This window comes from Schistocerca cancellata, chromosome 10 (genome assembly GCF_023864275.1).
Source record: "Schistocerca cancellata isolate TAMUIC-IGC-003103 chromosome 10, iqSchCanc2.1, whole genome shotgun sequence".
Lineage (NCBI taxonomy): Eukaryota > Metazoa > Arthropoda > Insecta > Orthoptera > Acrididae > Schistocerca > Schistocerca cancellata.
The window spans coordinates 216,407,030-216,428,122 of NC_064635.1; the positions used below are offsets into that span (position 1 = coordinate 216,407,030).

General features: G+C 45.7%; 1 protein-coding gene across 4 annotated transcripts in view; it reads left to right on the top strand.

The window, feature by feature from the left end:
- The window catches only part of LOC126106404 (cytochrome P450 4C1-like), a 160,736-nt gene that overhangs the window by 97,217 nt on the left and 42,426 nt on the right, over window positions 1-21,093 (top strand). For all 4 annotated transcript variants that reach the window (XM_049912675.1, XM_049912674.1, XM_049912676.1 and 1 more), the window contains 2 exons: window positions 3,269-3,499; window positions 15,416-15,616. In XM_049912675.1, coding sequence (XP_049768632.1) covers window positions 3,269-3,499; window positions 15,416-15,616 — 432 coding nt within the window. The remainder of the gene's footprint in view (window positions 1-3,268; window positions 3,500-15,415; window positions 15,617-21,093) is intronic.

The following is a 21,093-nucleotide window of genomic DNA, read 5'->3' on the forward strand; positions in this document are numbered from 1 at the left end:
CCCTCATTTCAAGGTGGCGTAAGGCCGTAGCATTGAATGGAGATTACGTTGAAAAATAGTGTTGTGTAGCTAAAAGATTGGGGAATAACCTGGTGCATTTCAATGCTGAATAAAACAACCCCTGTTTCAGAAAAAAAATGTGTTGCATTACTTATTGAACTGGCCTCGTATTTGTTGTGTATCGGCTCTACTTTAGTTAACATGTGGTTTTAGCGCTGTTAGTAGCGGCTGCCATTGGGGAGGAAGCGTGCGGATGCGGCTGTGCTTGGAGCTACGCTTTCCTCGGTTGTCCCTCGCGTCCTCGACGCCGGCTCTGGCGCTCGCCACTGCATGGCGAGTGCGCGACCTGAGCCGCGTGGCAGCTGCTGCAGAGCGAGGCGAGCGAGCGCGTGCCCACTCCGCCCACCCTCACGACGCAGCGCCGGCCCTGCCGCGGCGCGCGCCTCAGTACAGATACGACTCGGCTGCGCTTATTTTTAGACAAATGCATCCAGACCGTAGAGAATACAAAAAAACCGTACGTTCTTCCGAAACACAACATTATAGAGTAAATAATATTAACATAAGAATGGAAATCAGGATTCTACTACAAACATAGAACCGAATGCCTGTTCGTACGAATGCATGTTCCTCTATTGCTATTCGTAAAACGAAGCCCATGTAATGCAATCAATTTGTAGAATTTAAGGCTTGTTCTTACTTTGTGTTTCTACTGAAAGGCAGAAGTTTTCTTTGAAGGACTGAATTGAAACTTAACAATTCTTGCAACACGAAGAGTGTTTAAAAAGTAAGCAGAAATTTATAATTTTGTGTGTTGTAGTAGTCCGATTTGCACTACTTTTTTGTCACTGTCTTCGTAAACATGTCTCAAAAGTATTTGTACAATGTTATGCATATTGGGTATTCACTCTGTCATGAGCTGTCAAAAAGGTTACGTGTGTTGTGCTAGCATCAACGATTATTTGTTTTGTATACAAATGGATTAGAGAATCTGTATTAAATTTTGTTGTAAGAATGGAATAAAGTGTATGAAATTTTTAGAATTGTTAAATACTGCTTTTGGTGAGCCTGTTATGAGTAAACCGAGGGCATACAAGTGGTATAAACATTTCAAAGCAGGTCTTAAAGGGCAGCGGTTTTACAAGTATGCATGAGATTAAAAATGGACAGTTACAAGACCTATAAACTATCCCGAAGAAAAAGTTCCTAAAGTGTTTCGGGAACTGGGAAATGCACTGGCATAAGTGCTCAGTATCTAATGCGGAATATTTTGAACAGTATAACGTTGCTGTAGATTAACAAATAAAGTTCTTACCAAAAAATAAAAATTAATATGTGAACGCACCTCGTATGTCAAGCTTTTTGCTTACAAGTCCAGAATCTGTGATCATGTTTCGAAGGAAATTTCAGCAGTGTTTAGAATAGCTATTGCGCACGTTTTAAACAATATGTCTTCGAATCAGGTGAATAGTGACCGAGATAGAGATTTAGTGTTCCATAACCATCAAAGGTTTTGTGTCATATTGAAACTGTCTATAACGATGGGTTTCCTCCCAAAATTATGAGATCTCCTTTGTGGCGATACCAGTAAACCATGCGGCTTACTTTCGCGTTTTTCCTTATGCGTCCTACTGGGCGAGGCTGACGTTTGCATAAATTGCAACCCTATGATTGGGACTGGTAATATTAGCGAACAGTTCTTTTTGGGCCGCCTCTTTAATACACACTGTAATAACATTAGAGAGCATCGAACGCTCGTTACTCCGCAAGTACCTCCTCTTCTTCGTATTCTGCACATTTTCTTCCAATGATAGACGATTATCCATCACTTCCGGATGTCGAAGTATATCAGTAAGTATACAAAGTTAACTGACACTGGCAACTAAGATACCACGAGCAGAAAAGAAGTATATCACTGCACGCCGATCTGCACCGCTAGACAGGTAACGGACAAGAGATTTTGGGTGCCCCTGTAGTCCGGTGGCAGCGTTCTCCCGAGAAAGGCCACTTCCCCCACCACAGGCGCTGCTCGCTCTCGAGTTTACAGACAGACTACAGCACGGCTGCGTGTTGGCTGGTGTTGCTGGGCGTCCATAACGTGGTGCGGAGTCGGCACTTGTACGGTGAGGTACTTCTGAGGTGCAGAAGTAGGCGTTCAACAGCAGATACGCCTTGATTTTACTTACTTAGGCCGTGCCACATGTCCCGTCGTTTGCATAGGTTCCATTAGGCTGGCAATGAGTGTTTATTTGGTGTTATGTTCATGGTTTTGCCACTTTGTCACCGTTTACCTAGTGCAGTACTGGTTGTATCAGAGAACCTTCTCATGCTTCACCCGTTCGGGATCTCGCACGTTACTTAATAAATTTGCAGGATTTTTTACATGACTAGTACCACTTCCTCGTACGCAATCAAGGTATGACATAATCTTCACATTTTTATGGGCACTTTTACTCTTAATTAGGTTTATACAGGGTGTTTCAGAAGTGATGTTCAATATTCAGGGACATGACAGTAATGATCATTCAGAGAAAAAAAGTTAGATAAACATGGGCTCTAAAACGCATACACTAAGAGCTATGAGCAATTCTTGATTTGCAGACTGTGAAACAAATCTCTTCTACTGGAAGCTCTTTGCTTTCCATATTTTGGAAAGTGGTAATATGGGCCAAAAAAAGAACAAAATGTCCAGTAAACACGTGCTCTAAAATGCATACCTCAAGAGTTATGAGCTCTTACTCATTAGAAGAGTTGGGTTTTGAATTATCGAAGATGAACAAGTGCACATAGCTCTTAAGATATGCATTTTAGAGCACATGTTTACTGTACATTTTTCTTGTTTTGGTACATACTACCACTTCCCAAAATATGGAAAGCAAAGAGATTTGTTTCACAGTCTGCAAATCAAGAATTGCTGATAGCTCTTAGGGTATGCGTTTTAGAGCTCATGTTTATCTAATTTTTTTTGTTCTGAATGATCATTACTGTCACATCTCTGAATATTGAACATCACTTCTGAAACACCCTGTATAACATTCCTTTCAGTTTTTCTTTTTTTGTGGCACCTGAAGATGAGATTTACATTCTGAAACCTGAGTTATCCAAGTAAAGGATTCGTGACGAACAGCTGGAGTGGATCTATTCACCTTGAAAAATTATTGTGGCAACTCTCATTAGTAAGGAGCAGTGATGCAAGGCAGTCCAGAGAGTACTCCGTCCCCAACCTTAAATGGAGGCTACGTTTGTCAGATGCCGGTGGTGTTTACAGAAGATGATGGTGCGCCCATGGATGCGGAGCAAGTCGCTGGTCCAGCTGACTCCGAAGGGCCGTGCCACCTTCAAGTACCTGGAGCTGCTGCGGAAGGGGGTGGAGGAGGTCATCGCCATAAGGTCGGCGGCCAAAGAGGAGGGACCGGCCAAGACGCGGCGGCGGCTGCTGGAGACTCTGGTGAAGCCCGGCGGGCAGACCGCCGTGCCCGTCTCGGAGGTCCGCGACGAGGTGAGGCGTAGCCAGCTGGGCTGCCCTTCTCTAATCACACCTCACAATGCTTACCCTCCACTCACTTATCCTTCTTCATTTCAACCCCTTTCTTGTCCTCCACCTTCCCCTTCGTTTTCAGTGTGCTTTATTCTCCCATTCCTTTACTTCTATTTTGTCCACTTCTCCATTCTCCTCTTCTCCAGGTTGATTGTTTTTCTCTGCCTTTTTTCCTCACTTCTTTATTATTCTTCTTATTATTGCAGGTTATTCTAAATGATGGACCCACTTTCAAAAATTCGTGTATATTCGAGTACAAATTCAAAGTGAAAAAGCTTTATACCACTGGAAATGGGGAAGTTCAAAGTTCCTGGCGGGCAGTGATGATTTCAGAAGCGGCCGGTAGAGTTCACGCTGCAATAGGGCCGTCATTCCGTTTCCCTGTCAGTTGTGAGTGGAGCACAAGGCTTTCTGCGTTGTTGAGTTCACGAAAAGTGAGTCGCAAGTTGCAGTGCAGTGAGCATTTTGTTACAAGTCCGATATTGAACCTCCAACTCGCGAAAGCGTTAGCCATTGGTTTAAGCAAATTAAACAGACTGGGAGTGTGTGCAAAGGAAAAAGCACGACCTCGGTCGGTCGTTTGGTGGGTCGTCTCATCAGACGACGTGTATTTGGTCACCGACTGCTTCTGGGTTCTCCGTGTGTGTCGACTTGTGTTTCTTCCTTGTCGTTCCACAGTCAGTGGTGTTAGTATTGTTCGAGTTGTTCGTAGCGCCGTGTTTAGCTTGTGGTTTTGACTGAGCAGCTATTTTAATGCTGTCTGCATGCCGCATGTAGTCGGTCGGTCGGGACAGAGCAGCGAGGAAGTCTCCGCGGCGAAAGGTCGGACCGGAACCGCTGGCGGCGTGCACTCGCTGTCGGATTGTGAGGCGCTGGCTGCGAGAGCTACAAAGTTAGTCACCCACCGAACCTGGAAACTGAAGTTGAGTGATCAGTTAACCAGTTATGAAACCACAACTGCTGTGACATCTCTTCGTTCATTCCCAGTTGTTGCTTCTTGGGCTGTTCTGGCTAGCAGCAATGTATGGTGCGTTGGAGTTGGTGAAATTTTGCAGCCGCCTTCCTGTATGGTCGTTAACTATTAAATTGGTTGTTACTTATCAGTCAAGTGCACCAGAGGTATTTTCTGCCTCGTGGCCGTTAACGCCTCTGTTACCTGCCCTGGTCGTTGTCGTAGTTTTCCGGCTGTGTGTTTTTCCTCGCCGTGTCGATGCTGTCCGGCACGTCGAGTAGTTCGACAGCCTCTTAACTGTTTGTTCATATTTTTTTTAGAGTGATTATTGTGCCTTAGCTGTTTTTAGACACCAATTTTGAAGACGTAGTGCTGCTGGTATCTTTGTCCTCAGCTCACACATTGCTTTGTCGTGCTTCGATTAGGTTTTTGGCCGGTCCTTCAGCTGTCCCTGGTTGCCCTCAAACTTTTTAGCTTTGCTCTTGGCTGCCTGTCTTCTCTCACTTTACATTAGAGTTACCTCCTCAGGCCGACCCTTGGAACACTTCTGAGCACCACTGTTCTGTTGGTTTTAGATTGTGATTTTCATTTCAGTCTGAAGTACTGTGCGAGGCCTTCAGCCGACTTAAATTAAAATTTCAAGATTGATTTGTTCAAAAAAAGTTTGTTCTATCTGAAATCTGAAAAGCCCTGAGTTGTTTAGTGTCCAGTGTGTGGCCTTCAGCCGAGCTATGGCGTCATGTGTTGCTGACGTCGATTCGGTTTTGGGGTGACAGGATGGAGCTACTGCTTGATCAAACGTGACTGTTGCAATATAGGAGTGGGGGCACAACTGACGGTTACCTAACACGAGGGCCGGTCCTGGTCGACTTCCACATCATTCCTCAACGCCTTCACGTACGCTCTAGGGAGGGACATCGTCTGCAGGTCTCTGAAGGCATTGCGAGCGAACGTGTCCTGCAGCAGTTCCTCGGTTGTGTAACACGTCCGTATTTTATGTATCCCGCTCGATCGGGATCTAATAGCAGCCCAAATGAATAATTAAATAATGTGACCGTGTAGCTAAGGGGGCTGGCAATCGGAATGGACTGCTACGGAGTTGTTACATTCCATTTTGTCCTTCTCAAATGCTGTAATAATGAAATGTCTGGTGACAAGAATAACGCCAACACAGCTTCACTAATCAAGACGTATATTCGTCTCAAGAACACAAGAAAAAGGAGACAGCCACTGCATTCGTCATACACTTTTAATAACGGCTAATCTCAGCACAGGCTTCTTCGTTATTCATATTCGTCACACGCTGATACAATCACTGCAATCCAACACTGCAAATCCAAAATAATGCCGGCGCGGTAGACGCGAAATCAAAATAACGGCACAGAAATATCACTGATCACTCTCGTAATTATACTTTATCACTTTCCCGTATTATTCTAACACAAAGGGGTTAAACCGCGGCGATGGCCACTCCCTTTGTCGGTAAACCTCGAATTACAACAACTGCTGGCTTCCGCCCAGCTCGGCGCGCCACACGGGAACCAACTGACTCAACTCTACACTGGCTCTCGCAACACGACACACTATCGATAGTTTGCCCTGTCGACCTGTGCAAACCTACAGTAAGGGCCTATGGACCCCTTACATCCCCGCCCTTGAAAACGTCTTTGGAGCCTCCGGCGTAAAAGAATCAGCAAGGGAATTTGACATTACTACATCTGAACTAAACACACAGTGTAAATAATCAATGAAATTACAATTCACCAAAAAAATCCCTCGACTCTGGTAGTGGGCTGCCTCCACAATAATTTCTACAAAAGGTTATTACATCTCATAAACATGGCATTGTCCAAATTACAATTTTTATATCAAACAGCAATAGTCCTCTATAGTCCAATATTGAATAAAACACACAACATACAATCAAAAATTATTACTTGAACACATGACATATGAATTATTATACTACAAATTAGTTGTTACAGGTTTTTACATCCATTCTCAGATAATCGTTGATATGAAATATGCAATTCAAATTACAATATATCAGAAAACACAATGTAAATAAACATTTCCCTTTTTCAAATGTCCGTTTAACAACTAAATGTCCTAAATATACCTTAGTAGGTTTATTCGGGTCCTGGTAGCTCTCACTCTCGACCGGACCTCACCTGGAGTGTCATTCGGTTTTCTGGTCCCTCCACCTCTTCCTCTATAATCAGACGAATGATTAAAATGATTCCTTGGGTCATTACTTCCCTCTCGGTTTTGATCATTAGCTTGGTTGTGTTCCTGTGATCGAACAGACTCCAATTGTTCCAGTATCTCCATCAAGGCCTCCCTATCTTTAATTAGGCTCCCAGATACAGTTTCTTGCATTCTCTGATTCAATCTTCTTTTTATCGCAGATATCTTTATGTCATCACTCAGGGGTTGTTCCAAGGTCTTGTTCAATTCCCACAAATGTTTGGTAGACTCTCTCAACTTTCCTCTCCATGTATTAATTGACTTGCGGTGTAGTGGGTCCTCAATTGCTGCACACTGATGACTTTTGGACCAATATTTCTTCAAGAATTCTCCTTCAAACTGATCATAACTAGTAGTCCCTTCCTTCTTCTTGACTCCCCAAGTGAAGGCCTCATCTTCCATTGCAACCCTCTGGTCATCCTCTTCTCGTTGCACGGCTATAGCATTTCTCAGATTGACAGGCAATTGGTTCTGCCTATCTCCTATCCCCTTAACCGCATTCTTGCATTGTTTCTGCATGTGCGTCACCTCGGTGATCCTTTCTCCCAATTCGGCTTTAGTTTCTTCAACATCGTCTTCTATCTTTTTCATTAACTTTCCTTCCGTCTTCTCCACCTCTCCCTGGACTTGGTCTATATTCTTCTGTAGCTTACTCTCTCTCTCGTCGATGTTCATCTTCAGTCGTTCCGGTAACTCCTGCATTTCCTTCTTCATAATACATTCCATCCTCATCTGCGATGTCTTGATCTCTTGTGCTATAGTTTCCTTAAATGACTTTTCTAAGCTTTCTCTAAATTCTTGTAAACCTTTCTTTATTGATGCGTGATTTTCTTGTAGACTTTTCTCTAATGATGCGTTATTTTCTTTTAGCAAGGCTGCCAACATCGACCGTATATATGCACCCTCTGAAACTGACTTATTTCTCGTTGTTTGTCCCGGTGTCTCGGGATAACTAGTTGAATGTGCTAATGGGCTATCTAATGACAATCCACAACCACTGATTCCTGAATCATCTCTGTCTTCCTGTCCTATCCCTTTCCTTTCAACTACTGCCTCACAAACCTGCTTATCTTCAGTAGACATGTTTGGTTTATTTTTAATGCACAGGCAAGCAATGTAAAATAACCTCTAGCAACCCAAAACACTCCTAATTACCATGAAACTAATCAAACAGTACCTGCAGTATTCTCAGTTAATCCCAAAATTGATACAATATGTATGAATACCGGACATAACAACCCTCAAAACCTAATAATTTCAAATATTAATTTTCACATACACAGTTTATGCAAAATGTTTTAAATAAGATAAATCACACCATTCATTAAATCTATAAATGTAAAATCCCCAAAAACAATGAGCATATCTGTATAACTACCATTCAGACAATGCAGTATGCATCAATAGGTATGCTATATTTCAGAGTATGTTTCGTAAACTTTTCGGAAATTACTATAATTGGGCACTTTTCCTAATGTAAATATCAGTTAAAAATTGCTTATTTACTGCGAAGACTGCACACTACAATTTAATGTTATGCCAACCAGTCGTCTTCACTCACCAACTGACGTTACCACGAGTCGCGATGTTTTGACGTTTGAAGTGGGCGTGGCGCTGTACTGCCGCCGGAGCCGCATGAAGTCGCGCTGAAGATCTGCGGCGAGTCGTCGTAGTTCTCAGCAGGCCGCTCCGTGGCGCTGCAGGCGGGCGTAGTTTGTAGTTCGGCCGCTAGATGCCGGGTCGGCGCTCGGTGTCTCGAAGTCGCGCTGACTGCTGCCCAGTGTAGTACGTCTGCGACTAACCTATTCCTTGGACAAGTAGTTGGGATGACGTGTGAAATCACCTCGCAGATCGAAGCTCTTTGGCGCGGCTGCTACACGGGTCTGCGTGACGTCACTCAACAATTGCGTCGCCACAATAAATTGTCGTCTGCATAACAGTTTATGGGTCCACATGAAGCTGTCCGATTTTCACTATTCTAAAGGCAATTTCAGTCATAATGTTGCTATTAAACACTTCTGTAAAGCTTTCGTGACTAATTCTTGGCTCGTTTTGCCGTGATAATGCTCACACGAGTCTTTCTTTAGTGTTCACTTTTCACAGTTTTCCGCGCGGGTTTACGCATTTGCACATTATAACACAGTTTATTGACACTATTATTCTTATCTGATATAGCAAGAAAAAAGTTTATTCACAATCGCAAGATGCTATTACTTCGTATTGTTCAAAAATGCACTGTTTCTTGTCGCGATTTTAAAGTTTATGCACTGTCCCGATGCAACATTGAAAAATATTTTCTCGCGTTAAACAAGATAAAATTATCTATTGTTCTTTACTACTCGTCCGAAAATTGCACTTGTCCTTTCACGGTAAGCCAAGGGTGTAACACGTCCGTATTTTATGTATCCCGTTCGATCGGGATCTAATAGCAGCCCAAATGAATAATTAAATAATGTGACCGTGTACCTAATGGGGCTGGCAATCGGAATGGACTGCTACGGAGTTGTTACATTGCATTTTGTCCTTCTCAAATGCTGTAATAATGAAATGTCTGGTGACAAGAATAACGCCAACACAGCTTCACTAATCAAGACCTATATTCGTCTCAAGAACACAAGAAAAAGGAGACAGCCACTGCCTTCGTCATACGCTTTTAATAACGGCTAATCTCAGCACAGGCTTCTTCGTTATTCATATTCGTCACACGCTGATACAATCACTGCAATCCAACACTACAAATCCAAAATAATGCCGGCGCGGTAGACGCGAAATCAAGATAATGGCACAGAAATATCACTGATCACTCTCGTAATTATACTTTATCACTTTCCCGTATTATTCTAACACAAAGGGGTTAAACGGCGGCGATGGCCACTCCCTTTGTCGGTAAACCTCGAATTACAACAACTGCTGGCTTCCGCACAGCTCGGCCCGCCACATGGGAACCAACTGACTCGACTCTCCACTCGCTCTCGCAACATGACACACTAATCGATAGTTTGCCCTGTCGACCTGTGCCGAGTGCTAACCTACAGTAAGGGCCTAAGTGAAGACTGAGTGACAACCACCGATGGACACATACGGACGGACGTGTTTTCAGAGCTCGGTACGAACCTAACGCCCTCCACTGAGTATGGGATACATGTCAAAAGTTTTCGATTTTTCCTCGACACAGCTAACAACTGTGGCGTACGGCCATAAAGCGGCGAGGACTTGGAATGGGAGTTAGAAAACGTGCACCATTCAAACCTTCGCCGGCCGGAGGGGCCGAGCGGTTAAAGGCGCTACAGTGTGGAACCGCACGACCACTACACTCGCAGGTTCGAATCCTGCCTCGGGCATGGATGTGTGTGATGTCCTTAGGTTGGTTAGGTTTAAGTAGTTCTAAGTTCTAGGGGACTGATGACCACAGCAGTTGAGTCCCATAGTGCTCAGAGCCATTTTGAACCATTCAAACCTTCAGACCAGCAAGATCGGCGTGGTAAGTTCCTGTGGGACCAGACTGCTGAGGTCAGCGGTCTCTAGCCTTACACACCACTTAAACTAACTTACGCTAACGACAACACACACACCCGTGCCCGAGGGAGGACTCGAACCTCCAACGGGGGGGAGGGGGGGGGGAGCCGCCCGAACCGTGGCGAGGTGCCCTGGACCGCGCCTCTGCCCCGCGTGGCGCTCGATCGACCGTCACCACGCTCGCGTTCCCGTCGGAGTGGCCAAAGTGGAATCCATCTGCGAATCTGTGCAGCAGCCTCTCACAAGCTGCTCCGGCTACGAGCTCGAGGTAAACCGTACTGGAGACAATGGACAGAACAATTCGTAGTAGATATTGTGGGTCTAACTGCGCCGCGTCACGCGAAAAACGTTCAGTTTCGTGAGCTTTGGGTCGGGAGTACTGTGCGTTGTACATAAGCTCGATCGTCGCCTTTGGGTACGAAAGAGCCGTCGTGTTTCGAGTCGGTGTCCTAAGTGACACCACGCGCTCGTAACCAAACGCTCGGTGTGTGCCGCTGCACAGGTGGAGGGGGGCCAGCTTACGTGCCAGACAGAAGAGGCACCACGCATTCGGGAGGTAACTCGTCCGCCCAGATGGGCAACGGGTCCAACGCCTTCGGTGCGGATGCACAAGTATGTCAGGCCTCTTGCGAGAACCTTAAGGTAGTGAGCGTGGAAGAGATGCACTGGGCACTGTGGACATGTGGCGCTCCGTGGCAGTGTGGGTCGGCAGCGAGGCGCGCCGAGGTTGCGACGCAGTTGCGATGAGCGCTGGGTCCCGGATGACGTAAGCAGTCCGCGTAATGTCCCGATACTGGTTACCCCTTCCCTTACCTTTCGTCCACTTCCAATTTCTATTTACACAGAAAACCAACTAATAACAGTTGCGAAAGGCAACTACGGACCTATCGTTTATCTCACTCGGCTGCGAACTCCTGGGGAAATTGATACAGGGCCATCATTAATTAAAACTTCCGGGCTGAATTGCCGTGGTCCGTATATAAAACTTCTTCTCTTTCCTGACCTTTCGTTGCCGACTGCGGGCAACATCTTCTGACGTGAGTCGGCGACTGGCTGCTGGGCGCTGGAGGTCCCGCATGTATAGAGCGCTTGGATGGCGCCACCACTCGTCAAGTGCTTTCGACTTTAAAACTATCTCTGGCTAGTGCCATCTCTCTCGATTACAGGTAATAGATTGTCACTTTGTTGGTACAAAGTCGACCGCCGTATCTTGTCTAGTTTTAATCCTTCTTCCTTTCTATTAAAACTATTTCCGTGCTTGTAGATCTCTATATCTTCTGTATACATGCAGGTATAATAATGTGAGGTCCTAGCTATCACGTTTGTCTACTAAATTTTATTTCGTGATCACCGTCTTTGAAAACGTGTTCCGCTACAGCTGATTTGTCAATCTGTCCCAATCTACAGTTCCTTTTGTGTTCCGTTAGGCGGGTATTAACACTCCTTTGAGTTGTTCCAATATAAACCGTGCCACAGCTACACGGAATTTTATACACACCTGGAGTAGCTAATGGGTGTCGTGCGTGTTTCACCGATCTTAAACTTTCACTAATTTTCTTGGTAGGTCGAAACATTGTCTCCACTTGAAACTTGGCCAAAACTTTACCAATACGGTCCGTGATGTTAGGAATAAATGGAAGAAAAACTTTTCCAGACGACGGTTGTTGTTGTCGTGTATTTTCGGACACTTTTCTTCTAGGGTGGAGTGCTAGATCTATTTCCTTGTCAGTGTACCCATTTCTCTTGAAAGCTGTTCGCAAATGGCTTAATTCATCTTGCAAGTAAATTGACTCACAGATGTTATTAGCTCTGTCCACTAAAGTTTTTATGACTCCTCTCTTCTGCCTAGGATGATGATTGGAATCCTTTTGTAGGTAGCGATCGGTGTGTGTTTTTCCAATTCAGCCCGGAAGTTTTAATTAATGAAGACGCCGGCCGTGAAAGCTTACATGTTATGATTGATACAGGGTGTTTCGAAATTCATGTTACGGACTTGTAGAGGGGACTTAGATCACGTTTTACATAGCAAGCCATGTCCGGAAACGGTTCGTCTCCATGTCAGGAGGAAAGAAAGAGCTACTCAGTCGCGCGCTAGATGTTTCTTACGCAGTTCGCCTTCTATGGTAGACTGCCCACATTCACGGGTGGTACGATGATGCGATGTCACGTGGTTCCTGGTGATGTGTCAGTTCACATCACGGTGACTACAGTAGTACTGTACTGACAGGATACGTTGTTAATTTACACAGAAGCTCGCAGTAAAGGAAGAAAAGTTCAACGTCTGTGCCACGCGAGGAGGCCGGTGTGGCCGAGCGGTTCTAGGTGCTGCAGTCTGGAACCGCGCGACCGATACGGTCGCAGGTTCGAATCCTGCCTCGGGCATGGATGCGTGTGATGTCCTTAGGTTAGTTAGGTTTAAGTAGTTCTGAGTTCTAGGGGACTGATGGCCTCAGATGTTAGGTCCCACGGTGCTGAGAGCCATTTGAACCATTTTGTACCACGCGTACTTTCCAAATCGTGTGACTCCAACGCATCCCATGTTTGCCACAATGGAACAATGGCTGCGCGAAAGTTCACAAGTGACAGAACAAACTGGGGTGTTCAAAGATGGCGGTGCACTGTCCTACTGGAAGAGGAGGTGCTTCGTAAAGTTGAAGAGAACCCATCGGCGAGTACTCGAGCCATTGCACATGACTCTCACTCGTCAGACTGGAGTCTTCTGCACGAACACCAACACCACCCATATACCCTCAGAAGGCACGCGCTATGCTCCCGGCGGATTCTGTGCCATTTGCCAATCTCTGTACTTGATTTTTACACCGTTGTATGGATTTTCCTCTCTTTCCGAGGCGAATCTTGTTGACCGACGTAGCGCATTTAAACATGGAAGGTGTTTTGAACGCTCAAAACAACCACATTCAGTATGAAGAAAACTCTAAAGCCACTTGGAACCATCGGCACCAACGTTCGGGTAGCTGCTCGTATCAACGATGGTCATGTGGCTGGTAGAGATGGGCAAAACTGTTCTTTTCAGAGATCGGATCAGAACTGTTCACTCCCTGAAATGAATTAGCTCTTTTTCATGACTCACCACTCATTTACAATAGAAAATAAATGGAAGGCACATTGCCCTTTAAACTTGGTTTATTCCAGTACTATACCTGTATTTTGATCTTATTTGATCCTATTTTGAAGTAACACAGATAATGAGTAAGAATTTTGTATTGTTTATTGAAATTTCCACGATATGACAAAGTTTTTGATTATTGATTTATTTTGCACTATCGTGGTTTTTTGGGTGATCGGAAAATGTTGTAACTTGAGATTTACATTAACAATATATTTGGCTATAATGTATTAAAATTTCATTAACCTCATACAAATACATCACATGCCATACATTTTTAAAGTGAACGTTTCCTTCCGAAGACGCCTAAAATCGCAAAATCCGTACCAGAATAAGAAAAAAAAATATAAATTTGACTGTAAGACGAAAGTGCTGCATATAGCCTTATGCAGAATAAAACAAGGAAAATATTGGTGTATCACATTTTGCGATACGTTTATCGGTTCTCTTGTAATTAAAGCGTAAATTCGAGTGTCCATAATAAAAATCCTATAGTAAGAGGAGTCGTCAGGAACCTAATTTGATCAGTTTAAACAAATAAAAATAAAATAAAAATAAATGATGTATACATAACATAATAATGTAATATACATAGCGGTATTACTACGAAGAACAATATCCAGTAGAGACGAACTCCGACACAGAAGCACTGAGTCGAGCACGTCGAGCTGCGAGCTGTATTACTGCGTCTGCTAAGACGGCAGAGACCAGAGTGACACCTGAGTTGCTTTGCTCAACGCTCTGGCTAGAGTCGAGAACGGTGGGGTGAGCGTTGAGCGGGCGAGTTCCGAGAGTGGGGGGAGCGGTGAACGGCCACCAGTCAACTGCTCCGAGACAAATCGTCCGTTCTCTTGCGACCAGGTTGTTGCAAGTAGTTCCTATGTTCTCCGCTAGGAGGCTCTCTGTCCTGTTGCTCGCATAAACTGCCCAGAGGGCAGGACGTGCAACTGAAACGATCGCCGACAGAGTGCGATGCTAAGTTAAGCTGCACCAGACACTGCACGCGGCAGACGACGCACAGAGACGGCACGGCATATGTGAAACACAAAACCAATGGGGAACTGCACAATGCAGGCAGCCAAGGTAGAAGCAGGGCAGTGGCCGGCGCTGGCTGTGTTGTGTGGCGTGCACTGTGCTCTGACCAGCAGAGGCGCCACTGATATGCTCCGTCTCTCTCTCTCTCTCTCTCTCTCTCTCTCTCTCTCTCTCTCTCTCTGCCGTGGGAAACGTTTGGAGCTACCGTTCTTTTTTTCTGAATCACTGATTGTTCACTCCTTTGAAAGATTCAACTCTATGTATCAGTTCAGGAGCGGATCCTCCATCTGTAGTGGCTGGGCCGTTCATCCTTGCTCCCCACCTAATGGTGTCAGGTACCTGACATTCGTGCAACAAGTGACGGCGCAGTCTCACGAAAACGGCTGAGAGTTGTGTCTCCCTCTTTACACACGTTGACGTCCTAGTCGCGCCCTACACATCCTGTCAGAATGAATCGTATCGGTACGGGGAAGTTCTTAGAGTCCTCTCCTGAGCTTAATGTACCCATCTGATGGACGGTTCACATTACCAGTGTCAGATGTTCTCAGTTCGTAAGACTCTGAGGAGAGGTTTGGAACTGAAGCCGGGATATGAGTGCAAAGACTGTTGCTTCACGCCGCCACACTGTCGCCCTTTGCTGTGAGGACAAAGGGAAGGCAGGCGGCGGCAAGTGGGGGACCCACGCGGCTACTTCGACTCGATAACGAGCCCAGAGTTGGCAGTTCTGTGTGCTAGATGTCGCGCCGTTATGTCCACAACTCACTTGCAACTTTAATCTTGTATTCAAATGCACCATGCTACAAACGCAAAATGAGAAAATTTTTTTGACGTGCCACCATTCTTAGTACGGTAGTTTTAACAGTTTTCCTCCCCTCTTTGACGAGTAGCTTTGGGATGGCTTTGCAGTCTGTATTTTCAGTGCCCGCGAGGATTTGTTGTGGTCAGTGTACGAAGTGAACAATCGTGAGTCCAAGCTAATGCAACTGCAACACTTTTGCAGCTCGTGACTATGGTGCTGACCGCCACGGACACAACGGCCGTATGCACCAGCTACGTGCTGGCGATGCTCGCGCTGCACCCAGAGTGGCAGGACGCGGCCCGCAAGGAGCTGGAGGAGGTCTTCGGCGAGGGTGGCGACTACCTGCGTGCTGGCAACCTCGCAGAGCTGGCCAGCCTCAGGGTCCTGGACAGCATCATCAAGGTGAGCCGCTACCCACTGGTCGATCTGTGTGGTCGCAGAGGACGCCCACTAAGTTTCATCTGTGGACCACTGTTCTGGGACTTGCGATTAGATTTCTTGCTGGTGATCGAAGTAGTGCTGGAGACCACCATAAAGATGGACAGTTACCCACTATTTTCCATGTCTCACAACTGCAGTCAGTAATCGTGCTATGGGGGTATGCGCATAAGGTCCTACACATGTCCCTCTATTTCGAGACTTCGGGTTTGATTTGCTGTTGATGGCGGTGGTAGTGCTGCACAGCACTATCGATGTAAACAGTTAGGCAGTAATTGCTATGTCTCACAAATAAAGTCAAAAGTTGTCGCACCAGAGAATGTCCCCAGGGTTCCACACGTGGACCACTGTTTTTGAGACTTCAGACTGAATTTGTTATTCATAGTGGTAGTAGTGCTACAGAGAACCATGCAGTTGTTATAAGCAAGTTCTTCTTCATGTTCCATTTGGGACACACATCTCAGGTTTTGTTCTTACAAAAGTCTCCTCAAGGCACTAATCGATGACTAGAGGAGAAAAAAGTCTGCAAAGTGATCTCTGCATACATACTAGCTCCCTTGTACCACAGCTACGTCACAACTAATACTATGCGATCGTGCTCTCTAGGCTCCCTTTGCGACGCTCATTAGCTTAGTTGTTGATGATGGTGTAGTACTGGAGGGCATAGTTGAGGTAAACTACTACTCACTAGCTGCCATATCCCACGCAGTCACAAGGCAGTGTACGACTAGATACCCCCTACGTACTATTCTGGCACTTAGATTTGCTGTTGGTGGTGGTAGTAGTGCTGGACAGCATAATCGAGGTGCCTTAGAGGCACGTTCTTCCTCATATACCAGTTGGAACAACTGTTTTACTTCTTACAATAGTTTTACCAAGGCATTGATCAATGACTAGAATAGAAATAGTCTGCAAAGCAGTCTATGACAAATTTCCCGCTTGTGTTGACTCTAGTTCCCCGAGAACACAAACTAGCTGCCATGGCCCATGGTTCCATATGTGGATCAGTATTTTAAGACTTCAGATTTGTTGGTGATAGTGGCGGTAGCGGTGGAGATCACTAGTGAGTTGAACTGCTACCCAGTAGTTTACAAGTCGCACAAATGGAGTCACGAAGCATGCATCACGGTTTCTTTATGTGGACCACAGTTTGAGGCTTCAGATTGGATTTGTTGTTGCTCGTGATAGCAGTGCTGGAGAACGACATCAAGGAGCTTTACAAGCAAGTACTTAAGTTTGGACAACCATTTAACCCACTATTGCATGACTTCTGTTTAGAAAACCAATATTACTGGGAAAAAGTACCTTGGGGTAGGGCCAGGCACAGAAAATGCTATGTAACAGGTTGAACACTGAAATTTTGATTTACGCAGTGCTTCAGATTTGCTGCCAATTGCAGAGACAGAGAAACAAAATCTTTGCTATCATTAAGCACCATTTTACATACCTTAAAGGCTAACTAGGTGTAATCTAACAGGCAGAAACGGTTCACTCTTTCAGCAACTGTCGCGTGAGGTTAATTACACTCGACTAGCGAAGATTATCGATTATGAACTGTTTCTGCCAACATTATGACGCCTAACACAGTCTAGCTCGAGGGGGAGAAACTTTGTGTGTTGCACGAGAGGTATCCTTAATATTATACGTAGATTTACGGTTTGTTGCAAAATGGCAACACCATCCAATAGAGGGTTAGGAAGTACTCCTTAAGTGGTTTAGCCAAGGCACTGATCCATAACTCCAACAGAAATTGTGTGCAAAGTCGTCTACGACGAATTTTACGCCTATGTTGCCTCTAGTTTCCCATACAGACGCAGTAGCTGACTTTCCCCACAACAGCTGTCACAATACATGCTAGAAGTAATTAAAGTAACTGATGACCTGAAATATGCCATCGACAACCGAAAGACAACAATATTGACGCTACTGGACTTCAGCAAAGCTCTTGACACTGTTAACTTTGACTTATTGCTCAGAGAAACGCAACAGCTTAATTTCTCAGATAGTGCAATGAGATGGTTTGAAAGCTACTTAAAAGACAGACAGCAATGTGATGTCTGCGTAAATGAAAAATCTTCCTGGACACATGTCTCCTCGGGAGTGTCACAAGGATCAGTGTTAGGGCCACTTTTGTTTTCTTTATATGTCAACGATATTTCGTCGGTTCTGTCCTCCTGTAAATATCATTTCTATGCCGACCACCGCCAGCTCTACCTAAGCGTCAGACCTGAAGATATAAACACTGCAATCGCTCAGATGAATGATGATCTACAAAATTGTTAAGGCTTTCGTGGCCACTTGTTGACAAACTGCCTATTGGCTTCTGTCTCAGGTTCTTCGGCCGACGTTCATCTGACGATTTTTCTGACGTTTCGCCAGCACGAGTGGCTGGCATTGTCAAAGCTTCACCCTCCATTGCCGGTGGTGAACTGGAGGCGAGCTCGCGGCCCCAGACTATATGTACCTGGCGCGCCAACGCCCGAGGGCTTCTCCGCGGTCATTTCCGGTGCGGTTCTCCTCTTGCTACCTGCGACGGCCGTTCGCTGCAGTACGGGAAGCCAGGATCCGTTTACCTTAAGGCTTTCCTCTTTCTTGTTGAAACTGTTCGCGTGTTTATGGATTTCTACAGCTTCTCTGAACAAGCGCGTGTGATAGTGCTTCTCTACAGCCAGAACTTCCGTGTCGGCGAATTCAGTGCGTGCTCTGCCAAGGCCGATTTCTCCACCTGCCCCAACCTGCAATGTCGCTTATGCTCTTTGATCCTGGTGTTAATGGATCGTCCAGTCATTCCGACATAAACTTTTCCGCATGTGCAAGGTATACGGTATATTCCCGACATTGCAAGTGGGTCTCTTTTCTCCTTCGCCGATCTAAGACACTCTTTGATCTTCCTTGTCGGTTTGAAAATCGTCTTTACGCTGTGTTTGCGCAATATACGGCCGATTCTGTCCGTCACTCTGGGAATGTATGGCAGAAAGGCCGTACCCGACATTTCTTTTTCTGGTTCCTTACTTCGCCGAGTGTTTGGCTCTGTTACACTTCTAATGTAATTTGTGGAGTACCCATTGCTCCTCAGAACAGTTTCTAGGTGTTGCATTTCTCGTTTGAGGTGTTGCGGCTCACATATTCGTCCTGCTCTCGTTACGAGCGTACTAATCATGCCTCTTTCCTGGCTCGGGTGGTGGTTTGACAGTTTGTGCAGGTATCGGTCCGTGCGTGTCGGTTTTCGATACACGCTGTGTCCTAGGTTTTCGCCGTCCCTTGTGACCAGCACATCTAGAAATGGCAGTTTATTGTCCTTTTCTACTTCCATGGTAAATGTTATGTTGGCATGGAGGCTGTTCAAGTGTCTCAGGAATTCGCCGAGATGTTCTTCACCATGGCTCCAAACCACGAAAGTATCATCGACGTACCTGTACCACACCTTAGGTTTGCAAGTCGCCGAGTCCAGTGCCTGTGCTTCGAATTGTTCCATGAAGAAGTTGGCCACCACTGGACTGAGAGGACTACCCATGGCGACGCCTTCCAGCTGTTCGTAGAAATCGCCATTCCACGTGAAATAGCTCGTGGTGAGACATGCATGGAAGAGCTTTTTGATATCTTGCGGGAACATGGAACCGATGTGCTCCAGAGCGTCGCTGAGTGGCACTTTCGTAAATAACGAAACAACATCAAAACTGACCAGGATGTCGTTTGGCGCAAGTTTCAGTTTCTTCAGCTTCTCAATGAAATGTCCTGAGTCCTTAATGTATGTGTCGATCTTTCCCACGTGTGGCTGGAGCAGAGAGGCCAAGTGTGGTACAGGTACGTCGATGATACTTTCGTGGTGTGGAGCCATGGTGAAGAACATCTCGGTGAATTCCTGAGACACTTGAACAGCCTCCATGCCAACATAACATTTACCATGGAAGTAGAAAAGGACAATAAACTGCCATTTCTAGATGTGCTGGTCACAAGGGACGGCGAAAACCTGGGACACAGCGTGTATCGAAAACCGACACGCACGGACCGATACCTGCACAAACTGTCAAACCACCACCCGAGCCAGAAAAGAAGCATGATTAGTACGCTCGTAACGAGAGCAGAACGAATATGTGAGCCGCAACACCTCAAACGAGAAATGCAACACCTGAAAACTATTCTGAGGAGCAATGGGTACTCCACAAATTACATTAGAAGTGTAACAGAGCCAAACACTCGGCGAAGTAAGGAACCAGAAAAAGAAATGTCGGGTACGGCCTTTCTGCCATACATTCCCAGAGTGACGGACAGAATCGGCCGTATATTGCGCAAACACGGCGTAAAGACGATTTTCAAACCGACAAGGGAGATCAAAGAGTGTCTTAGATCGGCGAAGGAGAAAAGAGACCCACTTGCAATGTCGGGAATATACCGTATACCTTGCACATGCGGAAAAGTTTATGTCGGAATGACTGGACGATCCATTAACACCAGGATCAAAGAGCATAAGCGACATTGCAGGTTGGGGCAGGTGGAGAAACTGGCCGTGGCAGAGCACGCACTGAATGAGACCGACCGCGTAATAAAATTCGCCGACACGGACGTTCTGGCTGTAGAGAAGCACTATCACACGCGCTTGTTCAGAGAAGCTGTAGAAATCCAAAAACACGCGAACAGTTTCAACAAGAAAGAGGAAAGCCTTAAGGTAAACGGATCCTGGCTTCCCGTACTGCAGCGAACGGCCGTCGCAGGTAGCAAGAGGAGAACCGCACCGGAAATGACCGCGGAGAAGCCCTCGGGCGTTGGCGCGCCAGGTACATATAGTCTGCGGCCGCGAGATCGGCTCCAGTTCACCACCGGCAATGGAGGGTGAAGCTTTGACAATGCCAGCCACTAGTGTTGGCGAAACGTCAGAAAAATCGTTAGATGAACGTCGGCCGAAGAACCCGAGACAGAAGCCAATAGGCAGTTTGTCGAATGACGTTCTGTCTTCAGTATTGACATGGGCGAAAAACCTGGGGCTTAAACTAAATGCAAAAAACACGCAAATAATCTTAATAGCGCATCAGAAATTAATAAATTCTGATTTTCGTGAACGGCTGCCTCCTATTCTGCTCGACGGTATTCCAATACCATATCAGAAAACAGTGAAGAACTCGGGTGTAACTTTGGATGAGCATCTCAACTGGGCAGAGAATACAGTCGCAGTGTGCCGGAAGACGTCCGCTTGTCTCTATGCTCTCAAAAAGTTTCGGAACGTATTTCCACAGGACTTGAAACGCCAGCTCGTGCAAGCACTCGTTCTACCGAACCTCCACTATTGTAATGTAATTCAACAAGGGATGAGTAGTGAAAACAAAAGACGGCTAGAACTAACCACGAATGCCTGTGTGCGTTAGACCTGCAACATTAGCCGATATGATCGTGTTAGTGCTTCATTCTCCCAACTAGGGTGGCTGCGGCCGGACAAATTGCGTGTC